At 36.5% G+C, this 22,257-nt stretch overlaps 1 protein-coding gene across 1 annotated transcript in view; it reads right to left on the bottom strand.

Moving 5' to 3' along the window:
• Nucleotides 1-22,257, bottom strand: part of LOC145986357 (uncharacterized) — an 85,256-nt gene that overhangs the window by 47,500 nt on the left and 15,499 nt on the right. Inside the window, exons 2-8 of the mRNA XM_083120237.1 lie at nucleotides 21,159-21,293; nucleotides 15,485-17,155; nucleotides 11,595-11,883; nucleotides 10,245-10,476; nucleotides 8,642-8,928; nucleotides 4,667-5,071; nucleotides 1,613-1,776 (exon numbers count right to left, since the gene is read on the bottom strand). Coding sequence (XP_082976363.1) covers nucleotides 1,613-1,776; nucleotides 4,667-5,071; nucleotides 8,642-8,928; nucleotides 10,245-10,476; nucleotides 11,595-11,883; nucleotides 15,485-17,155; nucleotides 21,159-21,262 — 3,152 coding nt within the window. The 5' untranslated portion in view covers nucleotides 21,263-21,293. The remainder of the gene's footprint in view (nucleotides 1-1,612; nucleotides 1,777-4,666; nucleotides 5,072-8,641; nucleotides 8,929-10,244; nucleotides 10,477-11,594; nucleotides 11,884-15,484; nucleotides 17,156-21,158; nucleotides 21,294-22,257) is intronic.

Consider the following 22,257-nt stretch of genomic DNA (forward strand, 5'->3'; position numbering starts at 1 on the left):
TTCTCAATTTTATGGTTGTGGAATTTGATATGCTTGGCAAGTCCGGGGTGGGTTGGGCAGTTTTTGCATTTGATAGGTGCTGCTGAATTCTCTCACTGATGGCCCTGATGGATCTGCCGATGTAATGAGCCTTGCACTTGCATTCAGCATCATGACGCCTGGATTGTTGAGGGGGAGAGGAAGTACCGTTTATGTTTCCTTAGTTGGTCAGCTATTTTGAAGGTTGGTTTGTGTGCTATTTGGATGTTGTAGGGGCGGAGGGCTTTGGTAAGGCGGTTGGATGTGGCAGGATGGTAGGGAAAGGCAAACCACTTGGTTTCGCTACTGGGATCTGGTTGCGATGGTAGAGCGGGTTGTGTTACTGCAGCAATTAGCACCGGTGAACAGCAGACGACATATACGCAGACATACAGGCGACAGCAGCACACCTAGCAGCGATTTAGAAAAAACAACAGAAGCACACCAAGCAACAACACAACGAATTGCAACGAGGATGGTTAATAGAAAATAATGTAAAACAGCTTCGTGGAAAATGTGAGTACCTTAATTATCTATTACCACGTCTCTCATTCCCATAGTAATGAAATCATTGATTAATTGATTTGGTTTAAATAGGAATTGTAGTTTTCTTGGCGACGTGATTCGAACAAGTGTTCTCGGGTTACCAGCCAGGTTAAATCTGCGTTATCTTCTGTTTCCAGTGCATACATTATCTCATCATCAGGGAATGTAAAAAACTGAGACCAGTGTAGGGTTAAATACATGACTGTGATGGGGGTGGAACTTGGATGCTGTCCTCCTATTGGCTCACTCTGGATCCTGGTGTTCTTATTGGCTGCTGTCATGTTTTTATGGAGGAGTGGGTTCCAGGTATGACTGAGCTGGAGTCCCAAGTCCCTGTTCGGATTGGTGCTTTCCCGTGAAATGTCTATGGCTAACTTTACTCATTGATCCCAGTAACCGGCACATTTGGCTATTATTTTGGTGTCTGCAAATAAAATCCTGTGTCCCTCGGTGATTCTTGCAAATCCTGACTTTTCTGGTTGGAATAATCTGATGTTGCGCTGTTGTTCACTACGTCGCTGTTCAATGGTGCCTCCTGTTTGGCCTTATTATGGTGTCCCATACTCTCACGGTAAACGGTATACTCCTGGAATGCAAAGGTTCAAGCCATCCTTGACTGAACGGAGTAGGGGCTTGGTTTTCAGTGGCAGTCTGCGAATGGTCTCTTCACTTCATGCCTAGCTAGAATTCTGCTCAACTTCATGGATGTTCTTTGTCCGAAGAATGGTAAAACTGTTGTAGTGGGGCATGATTTGGTTTATTCTACTTTACTTTTCTTCCACTTTTGGCAAATTGCAGAAATAAGGATGAGTGATGATATGTTGAAACTGATGGACACTTATAAAGAACAATGCCGCGATTCAAACCTGGGACCCCTGGTATCGAAGCATGATCAGATGACCACTGCACTCTAGAGGTTGGTTATTCTTGGATTCAAAATTAGTTCTAATCGGTACATAACAAAGCAAGTAAATTTACAAAATAAATTAGCACCTGAAAAATCAGTAACACAGTTGTGTATTTTACGCAAATATATGTGCAAATTTACCTTTCCATCTCTGTTTCAGAGAAAGTGTCTGGAATAGTCTGAGATACGTCTTGAGATAGATCTTGATACAAAGCAGGTATATCAACACTTCTTTCCCTCAATTTTTCTTTCTGATGTTCAGTTAAAATTAAGGTCTTCTTCGTGGGTGGAATATGGACAAATTCCTGGAAGTAAATTGATACTAGATGAACTTATAGTTCTGTGCATTTACAGTACATTTATTTCACCTTTCTCCTTCCATAATTAGTATAAATATATAAATTACTTCCTGAAATTATTTCTACTTCTGATGGTAATATTGCTACACATAGCAATTCTACAAATATGCAGGATACACATTTGTAATGTTCAGAATAAAGGTACCCAAACTAGTGAAAATTACACAAAGCAAAAATCAAACATGATTAAAAATGGCATTAACCTTTAGCCTACGGAAGGTCAAATGTATTTCCGTTGAGGGCGGATGACCGATATTTTGACATATTTAGATTGACATTTCTTGAAAACTACACACAAAATTTCAGTTCTGTCTTTTTTTATCTTTAATATACGTACATATGAAGGTATGACACACTTGAATTACAAAAAAAAATATCCCTTGTTACTATTATTAACAAGCGAAGTTTGAAAAAGTCCTTTCTATCCCTCGGTTACAGCCATATTATTATGGGATACATTCTTAAAAATGACTACAACTACTAAAATTTTCAATTCTACAAGCAAGAATGAGTAAAAACAACATTTTAAGCTATATCTGGCAATTAAGGATTCAGGAGGAATGTGGTGCCAAAGGCCAGACTGTCATAATTTGCCCGGACCACAAGTTAGCACACGGCAGCAATTAAGTGCCATTTCTTGAAAACTATACGCTATATTTCAGTTCTGTCTCTTTTCTTCATTAGTATACCTCTGAAGGTATTACATACTAGCAATACAAAATGTCCATTTTTACTGATATTAACGAGCACCCTTTGTTTCCCTTTTGTTACTATGGGACAAATTGAAGATAAAAGGCTATAACTGCTCAAGCACTGCATCATTTTGAATAATTTAAATTCTAAATGTAAGAATGAGTAAAAAGCAACATTTTAAGTAACATCTGACAATTAAGGGTCCAGGGGGGGAAGCGGAAGCAAAGGTAATTTCCTGGTTTCTTTCAAACTTGTGGCATGTGCATTAAAAATCCTCATCGAGTGGTCTTTTGTCTTTTGTCATACTTCCCTCCAAATTTGCTCCATCCAGCATCCATAGGGGATGCTGCTAGAAGCAAAATTCCAGACATTGTCCCGAAGCTGGAAACACTGCTGCTTTAAAGAATGTTGTTATTTTTTAACTCAAGAAGTATCAGTTTGATTTCTACGAAACTTTGCATGGTTCTACGAATGTACCCATTGCTACATACTACTTTTTTTTATTCACTTTGATTTATTGAGGGGGACACAATAGATCACATGGAAATTTTTTGGAAAAAAAAAAAAATCATCTTTCACCCCCTTTCACCTCCAGGATAACGAGACTCCACTATGGCATTTTTAATAACCTGTGGCACAACAGCCTGTGGGGGGCCAGGGCCTACCTACTGCTGGTCTCACTCCCACCTGGGATTGTATTTATGTACCCACATAATGATTTATTTCATGTGATTAATTTTGGTGACCAACGTCACCATCCACATAAGGACTGTAGCTATCAGTTACAAGTACATTTCACACATATATCAATGAATTACGAGGGTCACTATTTATATTTTGAGCCTTGGCAACACTGATTGAAGTTAGGTGCGATTTGACGTTTGCACGGAATCGTCTGGCATTATTGACCATAACTTACTTCAAATGTTTTGTCAATAGCTTCATTTGTGTTGTTTATGTTGCCTTGGATATTGCGCGACAACAATAAAATGGAATTAACTCGTGAACATTTTCGTGCGATGATTTTTTACGATTTTCGACGTGGATTATCAAGACAAGAGTGCATCGATCAACTTACTTCCACATTTGGCGATGAAGCCCCATCCTTTGCCACTGTGAAACACTGGTATAACGAATTTAATCGTGGCCGCCACCGCCATTCGCTCACCGACGAGATTCGCGAAGGTCGTCCAAAATCAGTTGTTGTTCAAGAAAACATTGATGCTGTGCAAAACCTAATACTGCAAGATCGTCATGTGACATACTGTGAGATACTGTGAGATTGAGGCAACCATAGATATTAGTTCCACCAGCATATATAAAATATTACATGATCATTTAGCTGTGAGAAAGGTATGTTCTCGTTGGATCCCACACAATTTGACAAAAACTCAAAATGACGCTTGCGTCAATTGGTGCAAAGAAATGCTCAATAAATACAATCGTGGTGGTTCAAAAGACGTATATAAGATTGTAACAGGTGACGAATCATGGATATATGCATATGAGCCGGAACGTAAACAGCAGTTGACTGTATGGGTGTTTCAAGATGAACCCAATCCAACAAAAGTTGTTCGCGCTCGAAGCACATCGAAACAAATGGTCGCCTGTTTTTTCGAGAAAACTAGTCATGTGGCAACTGTGCCTTTAGAGGAATGTAGAACGGTCAACTCTGAATGGTACACAACAATTTGTTTGCCAGAGGTCTTCGGTCAAATACGGAAAACAAACTAACGCCGTCGGATCATTCTTCAAGACAATGCCAGCTGTCACACATCTCATCTAACAACCGACTTTATGAACAGTCAAGAAATCGAATTGATGGGTCATCTGCCGTAGAGTCCTGATTTGGCACCCAATGACTTCTTCTTGTTCCCGAATGTCAAGAATAAATTGCGTGGACAACGATTTTCGTCGGCGGAAGACACCGTTGATGCGTTCAAAAACCATATTATGGAGGTGTCTCAAGAAGATTGGAAAAACTGCTTTGACAAATGGTTCGAACGAATGCAAAAGTGTATTGACCTTAAAGGAGAATACTTCGAAAAACAATAAAGCAGTTTTCAATGCCAAATTCCTGTTTTTTCATTGTTAGGCTCAAAGTATAAATAGTGACCCTCGTATACTTTTAAGTACTACTTACCATCTTTTTAGGTTTCTCTGATTTGGGTGAAGGGTGCTCCATCTTAAGCAATGAAGGATTCTCTGATCTTCTACGTATTTTACTGAGAAAGGATCCAGACAATTTAATGGAGGTCTCCTGCTGTGTGTTGTCTTCAGAACTCTGGGACAAACCTTGAGAAGTTTCACTACCCAAAAATGCAGTTTTTACGCAGGAAGCAAGCATGGGGGGTATTTTCAACTTTGGATTGCTTGTGGAGGAAAATGTCTCTCTCCAGAACTTCTTTGTCCTTGTAACAATCTTTGAGCAGGAATGCTGGAATGTTACTTCCAACACTGGAGTCAGTACAAGCAGGAACTCTGTGTCATATTTTCCCTCATACTGCTGCTGGATGGTCTCCGTAATGTGGTACCAAAGGTTTGTAACCTGAAAACATATACTCAGTGAGTAATCAAAATCAATACACAAACAAGAATTATATTTTCAGCTTCTCTAGCTTGTTTAATGTGAGAAAGCATTGAAAATCCTACAAGTTTCAGAGATGAATCTCCACTGTATAGCTGCTCTAGAAGGAATTTCTATTATGGCTGAACTTACACTACTTTGGATTAACACCCATGCAGATGGTAATATTTTTATTTTTTCCCATAAATATTAATACCAATGCTTGAAAGTAACAGGGGTGTATTCTTCCATGTTACTCGGTTTACCGCTGGTAAATCAACATTTTCATAAACAGTGGAACCCAGATTTTAGGTTTCCGGATTTTACATTTCCCCACAATATACGTTCAATCTTGAAGGTCCCAACATAGAAAAATACAATAAAATTTTCTTCAGCTTGGTCCCCCTGAAAAACGTAAAGTCGAGGTTCCACTGATATAGAAATTGCTGGAAAATTTTGTCTGTTTTACATGAATGCCTGGGTATTTTATTTCCATTGTTAAAATGTAATAAATATTATTTTCCTGCAGTTTATGGTTATTACAAGCATAAGAAAACAGTTTTTTGTTGTGATGTTTCAGAACACACGCTCCCTTCATCAGACATTTATTTGCATTTGGCTAAAGATACAGTTATAACAATGGTTAGCAAATTTTTTAAACAAAAATAATCCATTATATAATGGATGTTGTCAATGTTTCATTGTTGTAATATAGCAACCTAACTGTGAAAAGAAGCAGTCTGCTTTATTTTTATTTCAGATAAAAAAAAATTATCACTATTTTTTTAATTTAAAATTATGAATCCCAAATATCATCAGGTAATTCAAAGTCGTCATTGTTTTCACAAAGTCTCTTCATGTTTTCTGTTACATTAAATTTTAAAGATGATGGCTTACTCCATTTGTGAAAAAGAAAACTCCATACTGGATCTATGTTACCATTTTCATTATTTAATTTATTCCAGTGTTGTTCTGCAATGAACGAAGCTTCCCAGACATTCAACTCTATGTTTCCCGTCAATCTTTTTAAAACCCTTCTCTTTTTAATCAAATGCTTCTCTTCGATGGTGTGAGCTGACAAACCTGTTCTTGGGTTTAGATTTATAATGTCCAAATCATGGCCTTTGAACATGAACAACTTATATTATATATTCCTGTGGATTCCACATCTGGTAGTTTTTTTCTCATTTTGAATTCATTAAATGTACATTCCAGACTTCTTGGTGATCTAAAAACAATTTTGAAATTAAATCTTCTAAAAATTTTGGCAATTTTATGTGAGAATCCCTTGTGAATGAATGCACACAAATTTATTTTCAACAGATTTTTCATCTTTGTCTGTATTTCTCTTTTCCTTTAGTTTTCTTGCGACTTGTTTTTTGATTTGATTTATTCTGTTAGTGTGAAAGCCATTTTCTTTTGATATATTAAAAAGCCTTTCTTCTTCATTTTTGATATCCTTATTATTAGAACACAGTCTTTGTGCTCTGGGGAAAAAAATTAAAAATATGTTATCCATTGTTGTACGTGAATGTTCTGAATTGGCATGGATGTATTTTACCCTTGCTAATTTTTTCCTATGGACTGATGTTTGAATTGTTGTGTCAGTTGTCTTAATTTGCAGATCAAGGAAAGAAATTACATTGTTATTCATGGGTTTGCAAGTGAATTTTATGCGACGATGTGATTCATTTAACAATTTAAATACGTCCATGATGGTGTTCTCATTTTTAGCAATAATTAGCACATCATCTACATATCTGATGTAGAATATGATATCTGCACCTATCTCATTAACAATTGGAGATTCTATCTAATGAAGGAAAATGCTGGAGATGACTCCGGATACTGGGTTTCCCATTGATAGACCATTACTTTGCTGATAGATTTTGCCATCAAATATAAAGTAATTGTAATTTGCACATACAGTAAACCATCGAACCATTTCCCATGATTCTGCTGGATTAACCTTCATCTCAATAAGCCATCCGTGTAATGCATCTGTGGCACCTTCTATTGGGACACTAGGATATAAATTTTCAACATCAAAACTTGCAATACGATACTCATTATTCCAAACAATATTTTTTAGTATCTGTTTCACTTCATATGCATTTTTAACACTGAATGGTGTTTGTTGTTTAATTACAGCAAGCCTTTTAACTAAATATTTGGATAGTTTGTATGCAGGATGTGTGAAAGTTGCAATGATGGGTCGTATTGGAGTTCCTGGTTTGTGAGTTTTTGGTAGTCCAAAGGCAATCGGCAGGGTTGAATTTTTGACAATGAGTTTTTTCTTCATTTCTCTTGGTATCGTGATACTGCCTTCAATTACTTTCTTTACCTCATTTATTATTTTATTTATAGGGTTTTGAGAACTTCCTGTGAAATTGTTTACTTTGAAACATTCTTCCATTTTTTCTTTATAGTCCTTAATTCGGATAAGGACAGGTTTATTTTCCTTGACCGATTTTATTAAGAAATTGTAGTTTTCTCTCAACCAGATCTTGAAACTATGAACTTTTTTCCCCAACCTTATATGCTCTTTCTCCCATTCTGTGTATTTTGGACCTCTGTTATTTCTTCTGTTGTATTTAAAACTTAACCGTTCATCAAGAGCATCATGTGTGAGACTTCGTAATTTTATCTTTTCTTCCTCATCATCTAAGAAATTCAGTGCTTTTTCTATTGAAATCACAAAATCTTCCTTGTGTATATAAGCACTACCAACTGAAAATTTCATTCCGAATTGAAAAATTTCTATATACTCATCAGGTACCTCAATATCCGTAAGATTTATTTACCATAAATTTGTGTCCTTAGCTATTACACATCAGGCAGTTATATGATGTGATGATGTGTCAATCAAAACTCCAGATATAACCGAGAGCATTTACCAGTCACATTGATTGTGGTGTAAAGTAATTGAGGAGATATGATTTAACAACAGAATTGGTTGACCACGTCATCTTCTCTCTATTCTGTCTCGTTGTATTACAACAAAAATTCATGTGGAAAATTGACAACATGGCTCCATCACTTTTCATAGTTCTTTACCCATGTTTTTTTTTGGGGGGAGGATCCATCCTAGTAGACAGGAGGGAGAGAGGGGAGCTTGTTTGTGTAAACTTTTCTATTCTTCTCGTTTGCCACACTGGCTAGGAGGGGGGATAAGAACTTGCCAACTTCAGTTATATTGATATATTTTAACTAGATCACTTTAGTCTGGTAATACCAAGTCATTTTAACTGAAGAATTCTCTACTGCTTCCTGAAGAAGACCAATTTTAATTTGTTGAAACCTTGAGAAACTACAAAACACACCACTATTGATAATAATGACAAATTAAATAAATTACATTTTTTTCAACTTACTGATCTGAATGTGGCAACAAGAATGATTTTTAAGAGCTCTAAGATTTCATTACATTTACATCACTTGACATATTTTAACATTGTAAAGCTGAAACACAGTAAATAAAATCCAACAAGAGTACAATGTTTGTTAGTCTTGTTATATTAATAACAAAATAAAAATCGAAAATACACTCACCTGTTCAGACAAAACAATTCCTGAAACAGATTTATCTGGCTTTGTTTTCAGCACCATTACCAATGGAGTTGTTAACTCTGAAATCAACTTCTGTACGTTAACCTTCCCACTGTACAAGCATTCAACAGACTTTGCCAAGCTTACTGCAACATCATGGTAGCCAGCACTGTTTGTGTCTTCATGTGGTGAAATTCCCAGTGTTATATGGGACAGGAGACTAGCAATGCTGCTCAAATGTTTTGCAGGCTTCACAATATTTCTGGACCATTTTGATGGACTAAACTTTTCTGAAAGTAAGTGGAAACATTCAGTATGTGTTTACCTTGTTTTGAGACACATACAATGAATAGTGACTTTCATCTTTCACAAACGTGATAACACCAAAAAATGATAACTGTTGCAAAAAAAAATTTACAGTATATGTCCAGTGACATGTTCTCAACAAATTTTTGGTGCATTCAATGGCATAAAATGCAAATATGGCTTTTTTGCAAATTTAAACAAATATATGTTTAAATACATGTGTTACACATTTTATTTTTGTAACTAAATAATCATAAATATTGTAAATGTAGGAGCACCCAATAAAATAATAAAAATGGGATTCTATGTTTATTTGTTTACCATCTTTCCACATACAACCCGAATGTCATTTTGCTCAATGCAGACACACACCTGTATCAAAAGCGCCCCATCAACCAGGCAGCAAAAAAAGTTCCTAAAACCCACAATTCGGAGAAAACTTATGGTGGGGGTAAATTAAACATATAATTAAGACTAAAGGGTACAATGAGAAAATAGTTTGAGAACTGCTGATCTAGACTATTTAATTTGAATGTATATTCACAAGTATTCCATGCATCCTAATCTTGAACAAAAGACAGTTAATTAATGAATGATTTTTAAGTACCGGTAATACCAGCATAATATTTTTTTTTAAAAAAAGAAAGCTTCACATAATGGTCGCACCCCACCATTTTGCAGAAAAATTTGGTACAAAATATGTGACGATTATGTGGTGAAGTACGGCTTCTCCTGGATCAAGTATGTAAATAACAGAATGGCATCTGTTACTATGTACTACAGTCCTCAAGTTTTGTGTACTACAGTTTATAATATAACTTACAAAAACTTTACATAATTTTCTTTGCACGTCAATGTTGCCATCCCAAAAATATTTAAAAATCTGTTTTTTTTTTGTTTCTTCACTCTCTTTATTACTCAGTTACCATGTACCGTACAGACCTAACATTCTGTGTACAAATATAACTAACAAAAAGTGTATGTAATTTTCTTCAAGTGACAGTGTTGCCATTCCAAAAATACTTTAAAATTCCTGGATTTCTTCTTTATTCTATCTTTATTACTCTGTTACTATGTACTGTACAGACCTAAAATATTGTGTATGAATACAAACTACTACACATTAAAATAAAATTTACAAAAAACATACGTCATTTTCTTCAAGTGTCAATGATGCCATGGCAAAAATATTTAAAAATCTCTATTTTTCTAAATATTCAGTGAATGCCATCACTTTCTGCATTCTCTTCTTCAAATTCAGACAAAGTACCATTCACATTGAGAACTGTATTACACTTACCAAACTTGGGTTTGTAAACCTTTTCCACTGTGGTTTCTACAAAAGCCAGGACAATTTGCATCAGGGTATTCCAATACACCAATGACTTTGGTAGCTGCTTCACAGTGTCGATGAAATGCTTACATAGTTCTACACAGAATTCATTATCCTCAGTTGTGGCTACCATTTCTGAACACACAAAGCATGTCTTGTACAGACTACTCCAGATTTTTACCATGCTCTTCATGGAAGGCTACAGGGAAAAATAGAAATATGATTTTAGCGTAATTATAACATTTTCAACGATGTTAATGTTACCTTCTACGCATTAGGGATGGACAGATATGAAACTTTGGCCAATACTGAAATATAGGGAATCGATTTATATGTAAATACATATTTATGTATGAAGCTGAAATCAGTTATATTTTGTATTATCTTTGTGCATTATGACATTCAGTTTTTATTTTCATATTTGTGCATACATTAGGTTTTGGCTCTTATTTTACATATTTTAGTTATTTTTACATATTACTTCAATATTTCAGAATATTTCTGAACATATACTCCATATTCGAGTAATTAACTACATGTCTCCACGTGACGGAAAGAGTTGGGTGATATTTTTTTTGCGAAAAACAAACAAAAGTTTAAGACCTTCTTTTTTATACCCTCCAATTGCTTTGATTACAAGTTTTCTGTCATCTGAACAATAATGATTTTCAATTCTTTTTTTTTAATTTTACACCTCCCAACTGTTTGCTTTTGTTATTGCAAAACACTTGAAATTATTGTTTATTTACAACTGTTGTCAACAATAGAGAATAAGGGCTAAAGCATCAGCTCCTGGTTGTTACAAACATTATTTTGCCAATGTTGGAAAAAAGTACCAAGTCGAGCAGCCCATTGCTAACCCAACCCTCACTACTAGTTGTGCACCCAACAGCAGAGCCAGAAGAAATGATTTTGTGGCATGTGTATGGGATTCACTTCTGGTTTCTCTTCAAGACAGTCATGTTAATAGTTACAATGCCAAGACTGTATTTTATGTAGCTCGCATAGTGTCTTATATTATTAAAAAGGTATATTTTTACAGTTTTTAAGTCCATATTTAACTTCATATTTTGGTGAAATACTATTACTACTATTTTAGCATATTTTCCATACTGTTAATGTACAAATATAAAATTTACCAATCCAATATAAAATTCCAAATGGTTCATTCACCTCCTTAATAAATGTGTTTCCAAACGGACCAAGCTAAAGAAGCTGTTTTAATTTCTAAAAAAAAAAAAAAAAACAGTTAATCTTTCACCATTTCTTGCCACAGAAGTTTAGTAAACATAAAATAAGACCTGTATTACTACTTACGGATTTTGCATCAAAATTCAGAAGATTCTGCACAGGATACATTAGCGTACTGAAAATACAGCCAAAGTCATGTTTGAAGTGATTTCCCTGATTGACTTCTCCTGTTTTATTTAAGTAATCATCTAATAATGTTGCCACAGCACACCAAACATCACACAATGTAGCTGGGGTTATGTTAGAAATAACATTCCTTAGACGCAGCTTCTGCACTACTTCCTGTACAAACGCCAATGAATTAGGAGATGAACCAATTCCATGGGGTAACACTGCTTTCAATACCATGAAATATCTACAAAAGAGATACATATTAGTTGCATGTAAAATGATAGCTAGAGTTCAGATCTTTATGACATGGAATATTCATATCCTGGCCCTTTTTTTATTTCTAAATGCACAGCCTTGAAATTAGGCAGGTTGCAGAAGTTCGCACTGTTGCCACGTCGAGAACAACCCTGTGTGTTTAGAGGTTTAAGAGCAGTCATACGTATAGACATGGGACTCCATTTCTGGGGCCTTCAACAAACTTTCAATTAGCATGATCATCAGCTCTGTACCGAATGGGACTCGGAAGTGCCCCACAGAGAGGTTGGTCTGACGCTCGAACTAGGCAACGCAGCCCGGTTGACGTTGCCACACAGTGCGTGGAAACCAGCAACATTTATCCCCCTCTTACTTTACATTTCCCATTTGTGGCAACAGCACAATTATGCCCAGCTGCCTATTTTCATGGCCGTGCATAGCTTTGTTAGCATAATGACAGTTTTATTTGTCATATTAATGCATACTGCTGATCATATTTATGATTTTTAATAGGGCTGAGCCGATACCACTTTGAACCGATACCGATAGTCTTACTGATTCCCACAGATATTGATGTTTGACAATGGTAACAATTGAAAGTTGTTCAAAATAGTGATTAATATTAGTGGATAGGTATTCCATTCCAATGATAAGCATCAATTTACCAATGTTTTGCTTTAAAAAATTGAACAATTACATACATGTTATAAAATCACAAAATACATTTTCACATAATATTCGTACACAATGAATGGAATTTTTTTAATTTTGCAAAACTTCCAGGATCGTTAAGACACTGCGCAAATGTCGATTGTCATATTTTTTAGACCCTACAAATACTGATATATTGGTATAGGTATCGGCTCAGTTCTAGTATTTGACATGTCAGCAGATGTCATTCACATGTGTTACTAAAGTAAGACATTTTGTTTGACTTTCTCCTTTTGTTATTTAAAAAACAGGATTTACCAGTAATATATAACAAAGTATGAGAGGGAAAGGTTGTTTATCTGGTTCAATGATCTGCAGTAAGGGAATACTTCTCAGGGTACTTTTAGGGCATAAATGATTATATAATTGTAAAGGTTTTAGGTCAGAGATGTTGAGATCTTGCATTATATTGGATTTTCCACAGTGCACATAACAGCATGCTGCGAAACTAAAAACAACAGATGATCGCCAAGCAACATTACAAGTTCCCGAGAGGACGGTTGCAGTGGCCACCGAAATTAATATATAAATAAAAAAAAAACAGCTTTGTGGATAAGTGAGTACTTCACTTCAGAAAAGCAACAGTGTTTCTTTTGCTTTATTGTAATATTTTATTAATATGACAATATCAATTAGTTAGGTATATAAATACGTATGTGTGATAAGTGTAACTCAATTTATTATGCATTTTTTTTAGGTTTGTATATTTCCTGTATAGAAACACTGTAGCACTCTGTTCTTTATTCATGTCTCGAACGTTCAGGGAAAGGCAGGCATTTTCAGCAGTTAAAAAATTAAAACTTTGAAAGAAGGGTCGTTGGCTACAGATGCCAACCAAAGGTATATAAACTCCCAGATGAGAGTGGGGGAGGTCGGCTGTTGGAATTGTGAGTTGGAAGGGAGAGGCTCTTTTGCTTCGGTCAGCTCCGATCGGAGGACAGATCTCCTGCAACGGATGCTGTAAGGAATTGGATTACCAGGTAGGCTAGTGCCTATGTGTCAGATTTACAGGTAAAAGGTAGTTTGTACTGGGAAGTTCTTTTGAAGTAATTATGGTGTGCTTCGCAACCTCGTGCCTTGGCACCATGGAGTGTTGGTCAAATGTGCATGTTGGGCAACCTTCTGCCTGTTAAGACGTTTTCTTGGGGTAACGCAAGTCTACCTTGTGACAAATGTACTCCCGATGTAATTCATGAGATGTAAAGCATCCAGGTACAAACATTAGAGATTTCCAACATCACAAAATTAGAGTTTTGGCCCATTAATTAGATAAACGAATGTTCAGATATAATTAAAATTGCATTAATTACACTTTAGAAAATACCCAAAATTTCGGTTATTGATTTCGCAGTTGCTGGACAAGGTAATTTATTCCCTGCATCAATAAGGTTTCGCAAAGGTTATCCGTTGTTATCTTGGTATTTTGTAGTTTAATATGTAATTATGTTGACTTGTTGCAACACATGTGCATTGCCATACAGCAAAATATACCCCTCGACTAATCAGAGCCGAGAAAGGAGTGCACCGAGCCTTTTGTAGAAGAGTGGCATGTTGCTGGTTCTCAGTCAAGACTCCAGCTGTCATGTAATTTTGCATTGTTTTTACACCACTTTTGACTAATTGGGACAATGAAAATAGCGATGATTAGATGACCTTGATGAAGGGACACTACAAATAACACCCACACCCAGGCCAGACAAGACAAGACAAGAATTCAGTTATCAAGGTGTACTACATGTAAGAGAAAGTACAAGATATAAAGGATTTATATATCCCTTCTTTCTCAAGGAGACTTCGAACCAAACTGGCATCGTACTGTGCATACTTGAGAGGCCACTTCTCCCTAGAGTCTGGAAAAAAATATTGCATGGATCACAGACTGAGGCAACTCTAGGGAGAATGGCCTGGTTCATGTGACACCCAAGTGAGAGGACTGGTGACAGACTGCAGTTTTCTCTTAAGGTTCATTTTGAAGTGACACGTAACTCTCATACCAGGCATAATTATATCAGGTTCCAGTCAAAAAGAGCAGATGACAGTATCGTGCTGTGGCAGTGAACACCAACTATGCTGTTGAACCAGCTGCCAAACTTTCCCACACCCCTGTCCATAGGATCAATGGCTTCTCCCCCTTTACTGCCACTGTGTGGCTAAAAGCAGAATGCATGTGCAACATGCAAGATTTGGATGCGAGGGAGAAGGTGGTGAATGGGCGAAAGCAAATAGAAAAAAGATCGAGAGAAGAATTCTTGGAATGTGGAAGGCATGAGAGAAATTTCATGCTTGCTTGCTCCAGCAGTGAAGCACATGACAAGTGCATCGGCAACAGGCAGGAAGTTAGTACAATTATGCCTATGTTTTCTTGTTCCCTGAAGCATGAATTGCCAATTTTCATACATACCAGGTGTTTCAAAAATACTTGCATGTAAAATATTGGGTTTACATTAATAAAACCAGTTCAGAACGGAAGAGGAATGCAAAGGTTTTTGTTTTTTTTGACACCTACGAACGTATGTACCATAGAAATTGCTGCGATGATACCTTCCCTTAGGTGTGTGATCATGTAGCATTCGTGGGACGAACAGTCTTTGATGAAATCCCACAAAAAGAAATCACATGGTGTAAGAACCGGTAATCTTGGGAACCAAAACACTGAAAAAAACTCTGAGTGATGTGTGTTTCGCCTAGCGGCAGGAATGTGAACTCTCAGCTTAACAAAGCATACATGCACAAACTATTTGCGTTCCTCATTCATTCTGGACTGGTTTCATTAAGGTAAGTTCAATAGTTTACTTGAAATAAATTTTTGTAACCCCTCAATTATTTCTGAAATACCTGGCATAATGATGATGATGAAATAAAAATTCAAGAACACTTACCTAATGTCCTTTGCATTCAATTTCAGCATTGCAGTCGTTAGCATGAAATCAGTCAACATCAATGCAGGGATTGCTTCTTTCTTGCTTGCTGCTTCAGGATAATATTCTGGGGATGTTAATACGGCATCTGGTAAACACCCTTCGCCACAAACCAAAGTCTCCATAACAACAAGGCAAATATTAGCCAAGTGCTCTTTTTCTGTTGCAAAATCAACCATGTGCTTCACAAGTAAAAGTAAGTCTCTGGTAATTTCAATACTAATCCTCTTGTTTGCACCATTTTCAACTGCACCTTCGGACCTTTTGATCACTCTCGTAACCTGTGCCATTAAAACCTTCCACAGATGTTTCACTTTGGGGTACAATGCAGGGTTTTCTGCAAGAAGAAGACTACACTCTCCAACAGAATTCATCAGAGGTTTGCAATACTTTACGAAAAGATTTACACCACCTGGAATCTCAGAGACTTCAAGAGGTTTTACCGAAAAATTCCCACCTGTCAGGGAATTTGCTGAAACAGGTCCAATTTTGCTAAGGATATGAATTAACGAATCTGCACACTGGTTCTGCAAACTTCCAAATCTTCTCCCTGGTGCCATTGTCGATATGTACTTTTCGGGTTCAGTGTCTTCTTTCATACTGACAGATAAAAATGGAGTGTTGCCCAAAGGTCCAAAACAGAAGTTCAAAAATGGGATTATCACAGTCTCGATGTTATGTTCGAGTGTCTTCTTCAAAGACTGAATAAGGTGCCACCACACTTCAAACTTAATTTTTGCAATACACTCATTCTTTGCATTGCTTGCTTTCAAAGGTACAGTAAGTAGTTTGACACGCTTCGGGTTCGTAACGACCGCTGGATCCATGGCAAAATTGTCGATCAAACACTTCCATCCAATAAATGCTTGAACGCGGATTGTCATGTCTGAGGACTTGAATGCCTTCTCTTCAACTTCTAAAAGGACATTTATCAGAGCTGCTCCATGATGTAAGGCTTTTCCTAGAACCACCAACAATGTGCCCCAAACATCTAACCAATCAGACTGGTTTGACTTAATCAACAATGACAGTCTCTTGCAATATTTCTCTTGTATACCTGTTTTAATTGCATCGGAAATTGGCGAGTGTGGAACAAGACGTCGAAGTGCTCGACACAAATCAACGGCTGCTTTACGGACCTCTTGTTGCTCGTGGAACAGGTACGGAAAGACTAATTCCAGCCAGAAGATCCAGTCGACCTTGTCCACTTCACCCTTCTCGACAAGCCTGTTCAAAAGCAAAAGTCCGTCTATTTCTGCTGTCTGGTAAGGCAAATCCTTCTCTGGAAGCAGGCAAGTACTCAACAAATCCTTCAAGTTTAAATAGTTGTTCTTGAATATACCTGAACATGCTTCCAGGTTTGACAAACACAATATGGCCTTGATGCATATTGCTTTCTGTGGGGTAGATCGTACAGTTTTCAGAAGTTCTGCTAAACAGTCTTCGAACAAGAAACATTCAATCACGTCACTTATCTCTCCTTGGTGTAACAAAAGGCACAAAACCGACAAGGCTTCTCGCACAACAGCCTCAGACTGACTGTGCACATCTTTCAGAATCACTTCAAACACCTTTTTGTATTCATTCACACTGCTTCCATCATCCTCGTCATCCAAACCATCATGCAGGCACCTACAAAGATATAAATTTAAAAGTTTAAGTAATTTCTTAAATGTTTGCATAAGCACAGCTGCTAATTATTATTAGATATAAAATACAGTTTCTTTTACTTAGATATGGCTCATAAGTGTCTTAATAAAACTAATGTTTTCGGTTGTATCTAAAGATATCTGTCTGGCGGTTACGCAGAGATAGGTAATTTACTCTGATAAGCTTACTTTTCATATTCCCACATATTTTTTTTCTCGCCATCGATTTTGCCACCCGTCTGGTGGCTTTGTCAGGCATGTAGTTGCTGCAGGCAGCGTGGTTCCTTCTTCTTCCGCTTGTGGTCGTGGTGGCGCTAGTTGATGCGATCCTTTCCCTTTCTGTCATTTTCGTATGAGTGTAGTGCTTCCTTTTTTACCGCACATCGGGGTTTTGGCACTATACGCGACGGTTCCCAGTTTGCTTTTGTGGAACAGCACTTGTTCGCATGCGCAGGCGGGCTTATTTGCAAACGCTTGAGGTCCATGCTTGGTTTCTTGATGTGAAGGAGGAGCAGGTTGGGCGGGTGTGCATATTCCTGATAGCGGGAAGCCAGGTTTTACTGAGGCCCCCGGGGTTAGCCCTGCAGCCAGACAGTACATGCCAGATGCAGCCACCAGACGGGTGGTGAAATCGATCACGAGAAAAATGAAAAGTAAGCTTATCAGAGTAAATGTTTTGGGGTCCGGGTCTAGATCCTTCTTCAGTGTTGTCGAAAAAAAATCACATTAAAAAGGTTAAAAACTGAAAGAAAAATGTTAAATTTCCAAAAACCAAACACAAACAATGAATAGACACAATGGTGATATTGGGGGGAAAAATAGGAATGTGCTGATATGAAATTTTGGCCATTACCAATAAAATATCTACATAACATTTACTGATACCAATAACAGATATTCTACCAATCTGACAAAATTCCAAACGGTCCTTGAAGAATTTAAATGGTTATTCACCTCCTTGATAAATGTGTTTCCAGATGACTGCAATGCAAAAAATGCTTCATATTTAGAGATTTACTTTTAAGAAAAGTAAGCTATGGAGATTGTATATTTATATCCATGAAAATTATAACAAAGTGGCAAAACATTGCACTAAATTATAAGATATTATAGATATATCGTATCAGTAAAATTATTGGTAATTTTACCAATATTTCTACATCAAACGATTCCGATTAATTTGCCTAATCACTAGAAAAATTTAATTGACCTAATTAAGAAACACATCTTCATCCCCAGATAAAAAAAGATTTCTAGCATTCGCCACCAGACTTAACCTTGACAGCAAATTCAGTGTACTGGATGATGTAAGAAAAGGGAAAGGGAGCTCCCAACAGGGAGAAATGCATACTTGTACGCAGAGCAAAGCTAATGCTGCAGGTAGTGGGCTGTGACATGTGTTGTTAATGAGAGATAGCTAATAACTACAACAAACTTTTTAATCAAGTGACTATCCCTTTAGCCATTTTTCTTTCCGTTAACTCTCTTACCATCTTAATGTGATTTTATTGTAGAATGTTCAAGAAGAATCCAGCGATAGACCCGAAAGATCTGATTTAGAAAAAACTTAATAAGCCACACGTAAGAAAAATCTTAATTTTATATCTAATAAAATTAAAAGTTATGTTGTAGTACTATCGATTCACTGGAATGAAAACGAACAGTAAAATATCATAAGACTGCATTGCTTCTATCAGGGAATGTCAGCATTGTATAGGTTCAAAATATTTTAAATAAAATCACATTGAACCTGACTGATCTGAGAAAACTTACAGTTGAATGTGAGTTATACGTATGTCAAGGTGAAGAGAAAATAATATGTACAACTGAGAGTTACTTACAAATCAGATTTAGATACCATGCCATATCATTATTAAAATACTGTAATTGTATCCATTTTGAAGAACAAGATATACGTAATACAGGTTATGTCTGTCATAAAGTGGTAAATTACCGGATCTAAAAGCTTGTTTCTTAAATACATTACATTTCCCACATTATTAGTGAACCCTTTCATACCTGAATTACTTCAGTAAATACTCTAGTTTTACAGTTTAACTACCCAAATTTTAAAAATCGTCTAAAATAGCATTTCCTTTCCTAATGACTGTAAAAGTGTGTTATAAGCAACGCCAAAATCTGCAGCTAATTCAGTTTTATTTTTTTGTGGCTTAGCATCCACCTCCTATATAAAATTCTACTTTCTGGTCAAGCATGTAACTTTTCTCTCCATGTTGTCCCTGGCCAACCAGTAGCAACTGAAAACTGTTACTCCTGTGACACTGCTGTAGCTTGGGTACGTACAAATCAACTGTATTTTATGAAAATTAGTACTTATAACACCAAATTACATATAAATGCATTACATACAAATAAAGTTCAATTTACACATTCTTAAATTATACAGAGCATTCCCTGACATTCGCTACGAGACTCAGCGGCAAGCGGCCCGGCATCAGTTCTTGTCTTTCCCGGTGAACAGTCGCATGCTACAGTCTGTTTCTTTCGCTCTCCCTGCCTTCACTCTCTTTCCCTTTCTGTTGACGTTGCAGACTGACGCAAGTATAATCCTCCCTCGGAAGTTGTGTTGTGTCCATGAGTTGAAGATTGTGTAATATGGCACCACAAAAGTTTACATTACAACAAAGGATTTATCTTGTCGAGTGTTACTTCAGAAAGAGGAATTGTGGAGAAGTGCGACGACGTTTTGCAACAAAATTTCCTAGTGTTCCCGTTCTACATAGGACCACTATATGAAACCTTGTAAAAAAGTTTAGAGTAACAGGGTCAGTTCTGAATAAAAGTGAAAAGAAAAACCCCCGTGTACTTACTGAGGAAAAACTCGACGAGATAAGACAAAGGTTAGAACGTTCTCCTCGGAAATCTATCTGCCACCTCTCACAAGAAACAGGCGTTTCAAAAACGACAGCATTTGGAGCCGCTAAAATTCTTAATCAGGAGAATTACAGTAGACGAACTTCCCCGTGTAAATGCGAATTTCCTTCGGAGATGCCAGGAATGTGTTGCAGCAGAGGGACATAATTTTCAACACCTTCTGTAGTTAAGGTTAGTACACAATATGAAAACTGTAATTTTAATAGCCGACTCTACCGACTGTCGTGGACCCATTCACCAGGAAAGACAAGCGCTAATGCCGGGCCGCTTGCCGTCGAGTCTCGTAGCGAATGTCAAGGAATGCTCTGCATTTTGCCGAGATTTACAGTAATTTATGTATAAAGCAGAATTACGCAGAACTGAGTTACGTATAAAGCAGTCTCAAATGTATTTGTTTCATTCCTACCATTACGTAAATTGGGGATGGGACAGCATACACACACACTTAATATTAAAATCCATCCATATTATGAAATACTTACAGCATATCATATATCAATCTGCCAGTTTTATTTTGAAATGTTCACAATTTCACACATGAATTGATCATAGTATTAAAATAGCTGTTTTAAATCACAAAATTAAAGCTAGCGGTGATTATTTTTAAACTGATACTTTCTGATAGGCTACGTCAGTATCAGCAGCAGGTAAGTTGCAGTTCCTATGTATTTTCTCTAATTTTTCTCTCCCCCTCTATTTATCTTGCATTTTCATTGTTGCAATTGATCTAAAGAGTAGGAAAGTGACTTAACGAAAGAAACACAAAAATCATTAAACTTTAACAAAAAAGTTAATACCCGTGGTATTCTGGTCATGATGAGTTGTAGCTATATTTACTACATCTAAACAGCAATAATTAACATGACATTTCTTCAAAACTACACATGATATTTCATTTCTGTCTATATTGTTCATTTGTACACTAAAAATTAAATTATTTTTCAATACTGTAAGATTATAATTGTATATTTTTTCAAACACATGGTTTATATATGTTCTTTTATTATTCAAGTCTGGCCATAATGCATTATTGCATTGTTCACATAAAAGACCCATAGCAATGGAGATAATGATAATAAAAAATGGCTTACCTCAGCAAGTTCTGATAAGCATCAACCCTTTCTTCAACTTCAGCATCTTTTTTATACAAAATCTTAATTGAAGTCTCTAGTGTCTGTTTTCCTGTGGTAACCATCTTCGCATTGTTAATTCACAGAAGCTTTACCCTACAAGAAAAAAATATAATTAGTAATGATGGCAGATATTAAAAAGCTCATCTTTCTTCCCATCATGATTACAATTAATTAAGAGGTCCTGGGTTCAATACCCAGTGGAGGCACATAGTGGTTCAGATCCAATATAAACTGTAGGTCCAGTATCTATTAGCGTAACTGGGAATAAGTGAGCTTAAAACTGCAAATCAATACGTAACAACAAAAACCATGATTTGATTTGGTTCTTCTTATTTAGCTTTGTTTCTCAACCACTTTTAGATAATCACAACAATGAGGAGCGGTGATGTTATGATGAAATTGGTGGCTGGACACTCAAAGATTCAAACCTGGGACTCCTGTCATTGTAGAGTGCTGTGCTAAACACTCTGTCATGGAGGTAGGCAAAACCATTGTGAATACAAGCATATAAGAAATATTTTTTCTTGTATGTACGTATTGCTATGTGCTTGTAAGAATGTAAACTACAAGAGAAATAAGAAATATCTGATATGACTACAACATGTTGGATAATTTTTGCAAGGATTGCAAGAGGAGAAGGAAGTGAGTATGAATTAATGTCTTAACTTTCTAGAGCATGAAGATTGTGTTTAGAAGTTCACCGATTGATTTGGTTTATTTTCTTCACTTTTCTACCACTTTTGGCTAATCATGAAGATGAGGATGATGATATCATAAAATTGATGGGACATTCACAAATAACACCCATGATCAAGGCTGGGATCATAGTGTGCTGTGCTAACCAGCATGGGGGCCAGCTTGAAGTTAGAGGAGGCAGTGATTGTGCGCTAACTTCAGGGACGTAGGTAGGTGGATCAGTTTGGGGGGGCCCAAACGTAAGATTTTTTTCTAACAAACTATTTATACACTATATAGGCCTATGCTGTATACATACATTATATATGTATGTGTGTGTGTATATATATATAGCCCTGGAAAGAAAAGGATCAAGGGCCTC

Source organism: Lepisma saccharinum, chromosome 4 (genome assembly GCF_977018435.1).
Source record: "Lepisma saccharinum chromosome 4, izLepSacc3.1, whole genome shotgun sequence".
Lineage (NCBI taxonomy): Eukaryota > Metazoa > Arthropoda > Insecta > Zygentoma > Lepismatidae > Lepisma > Lepisma saccharinum.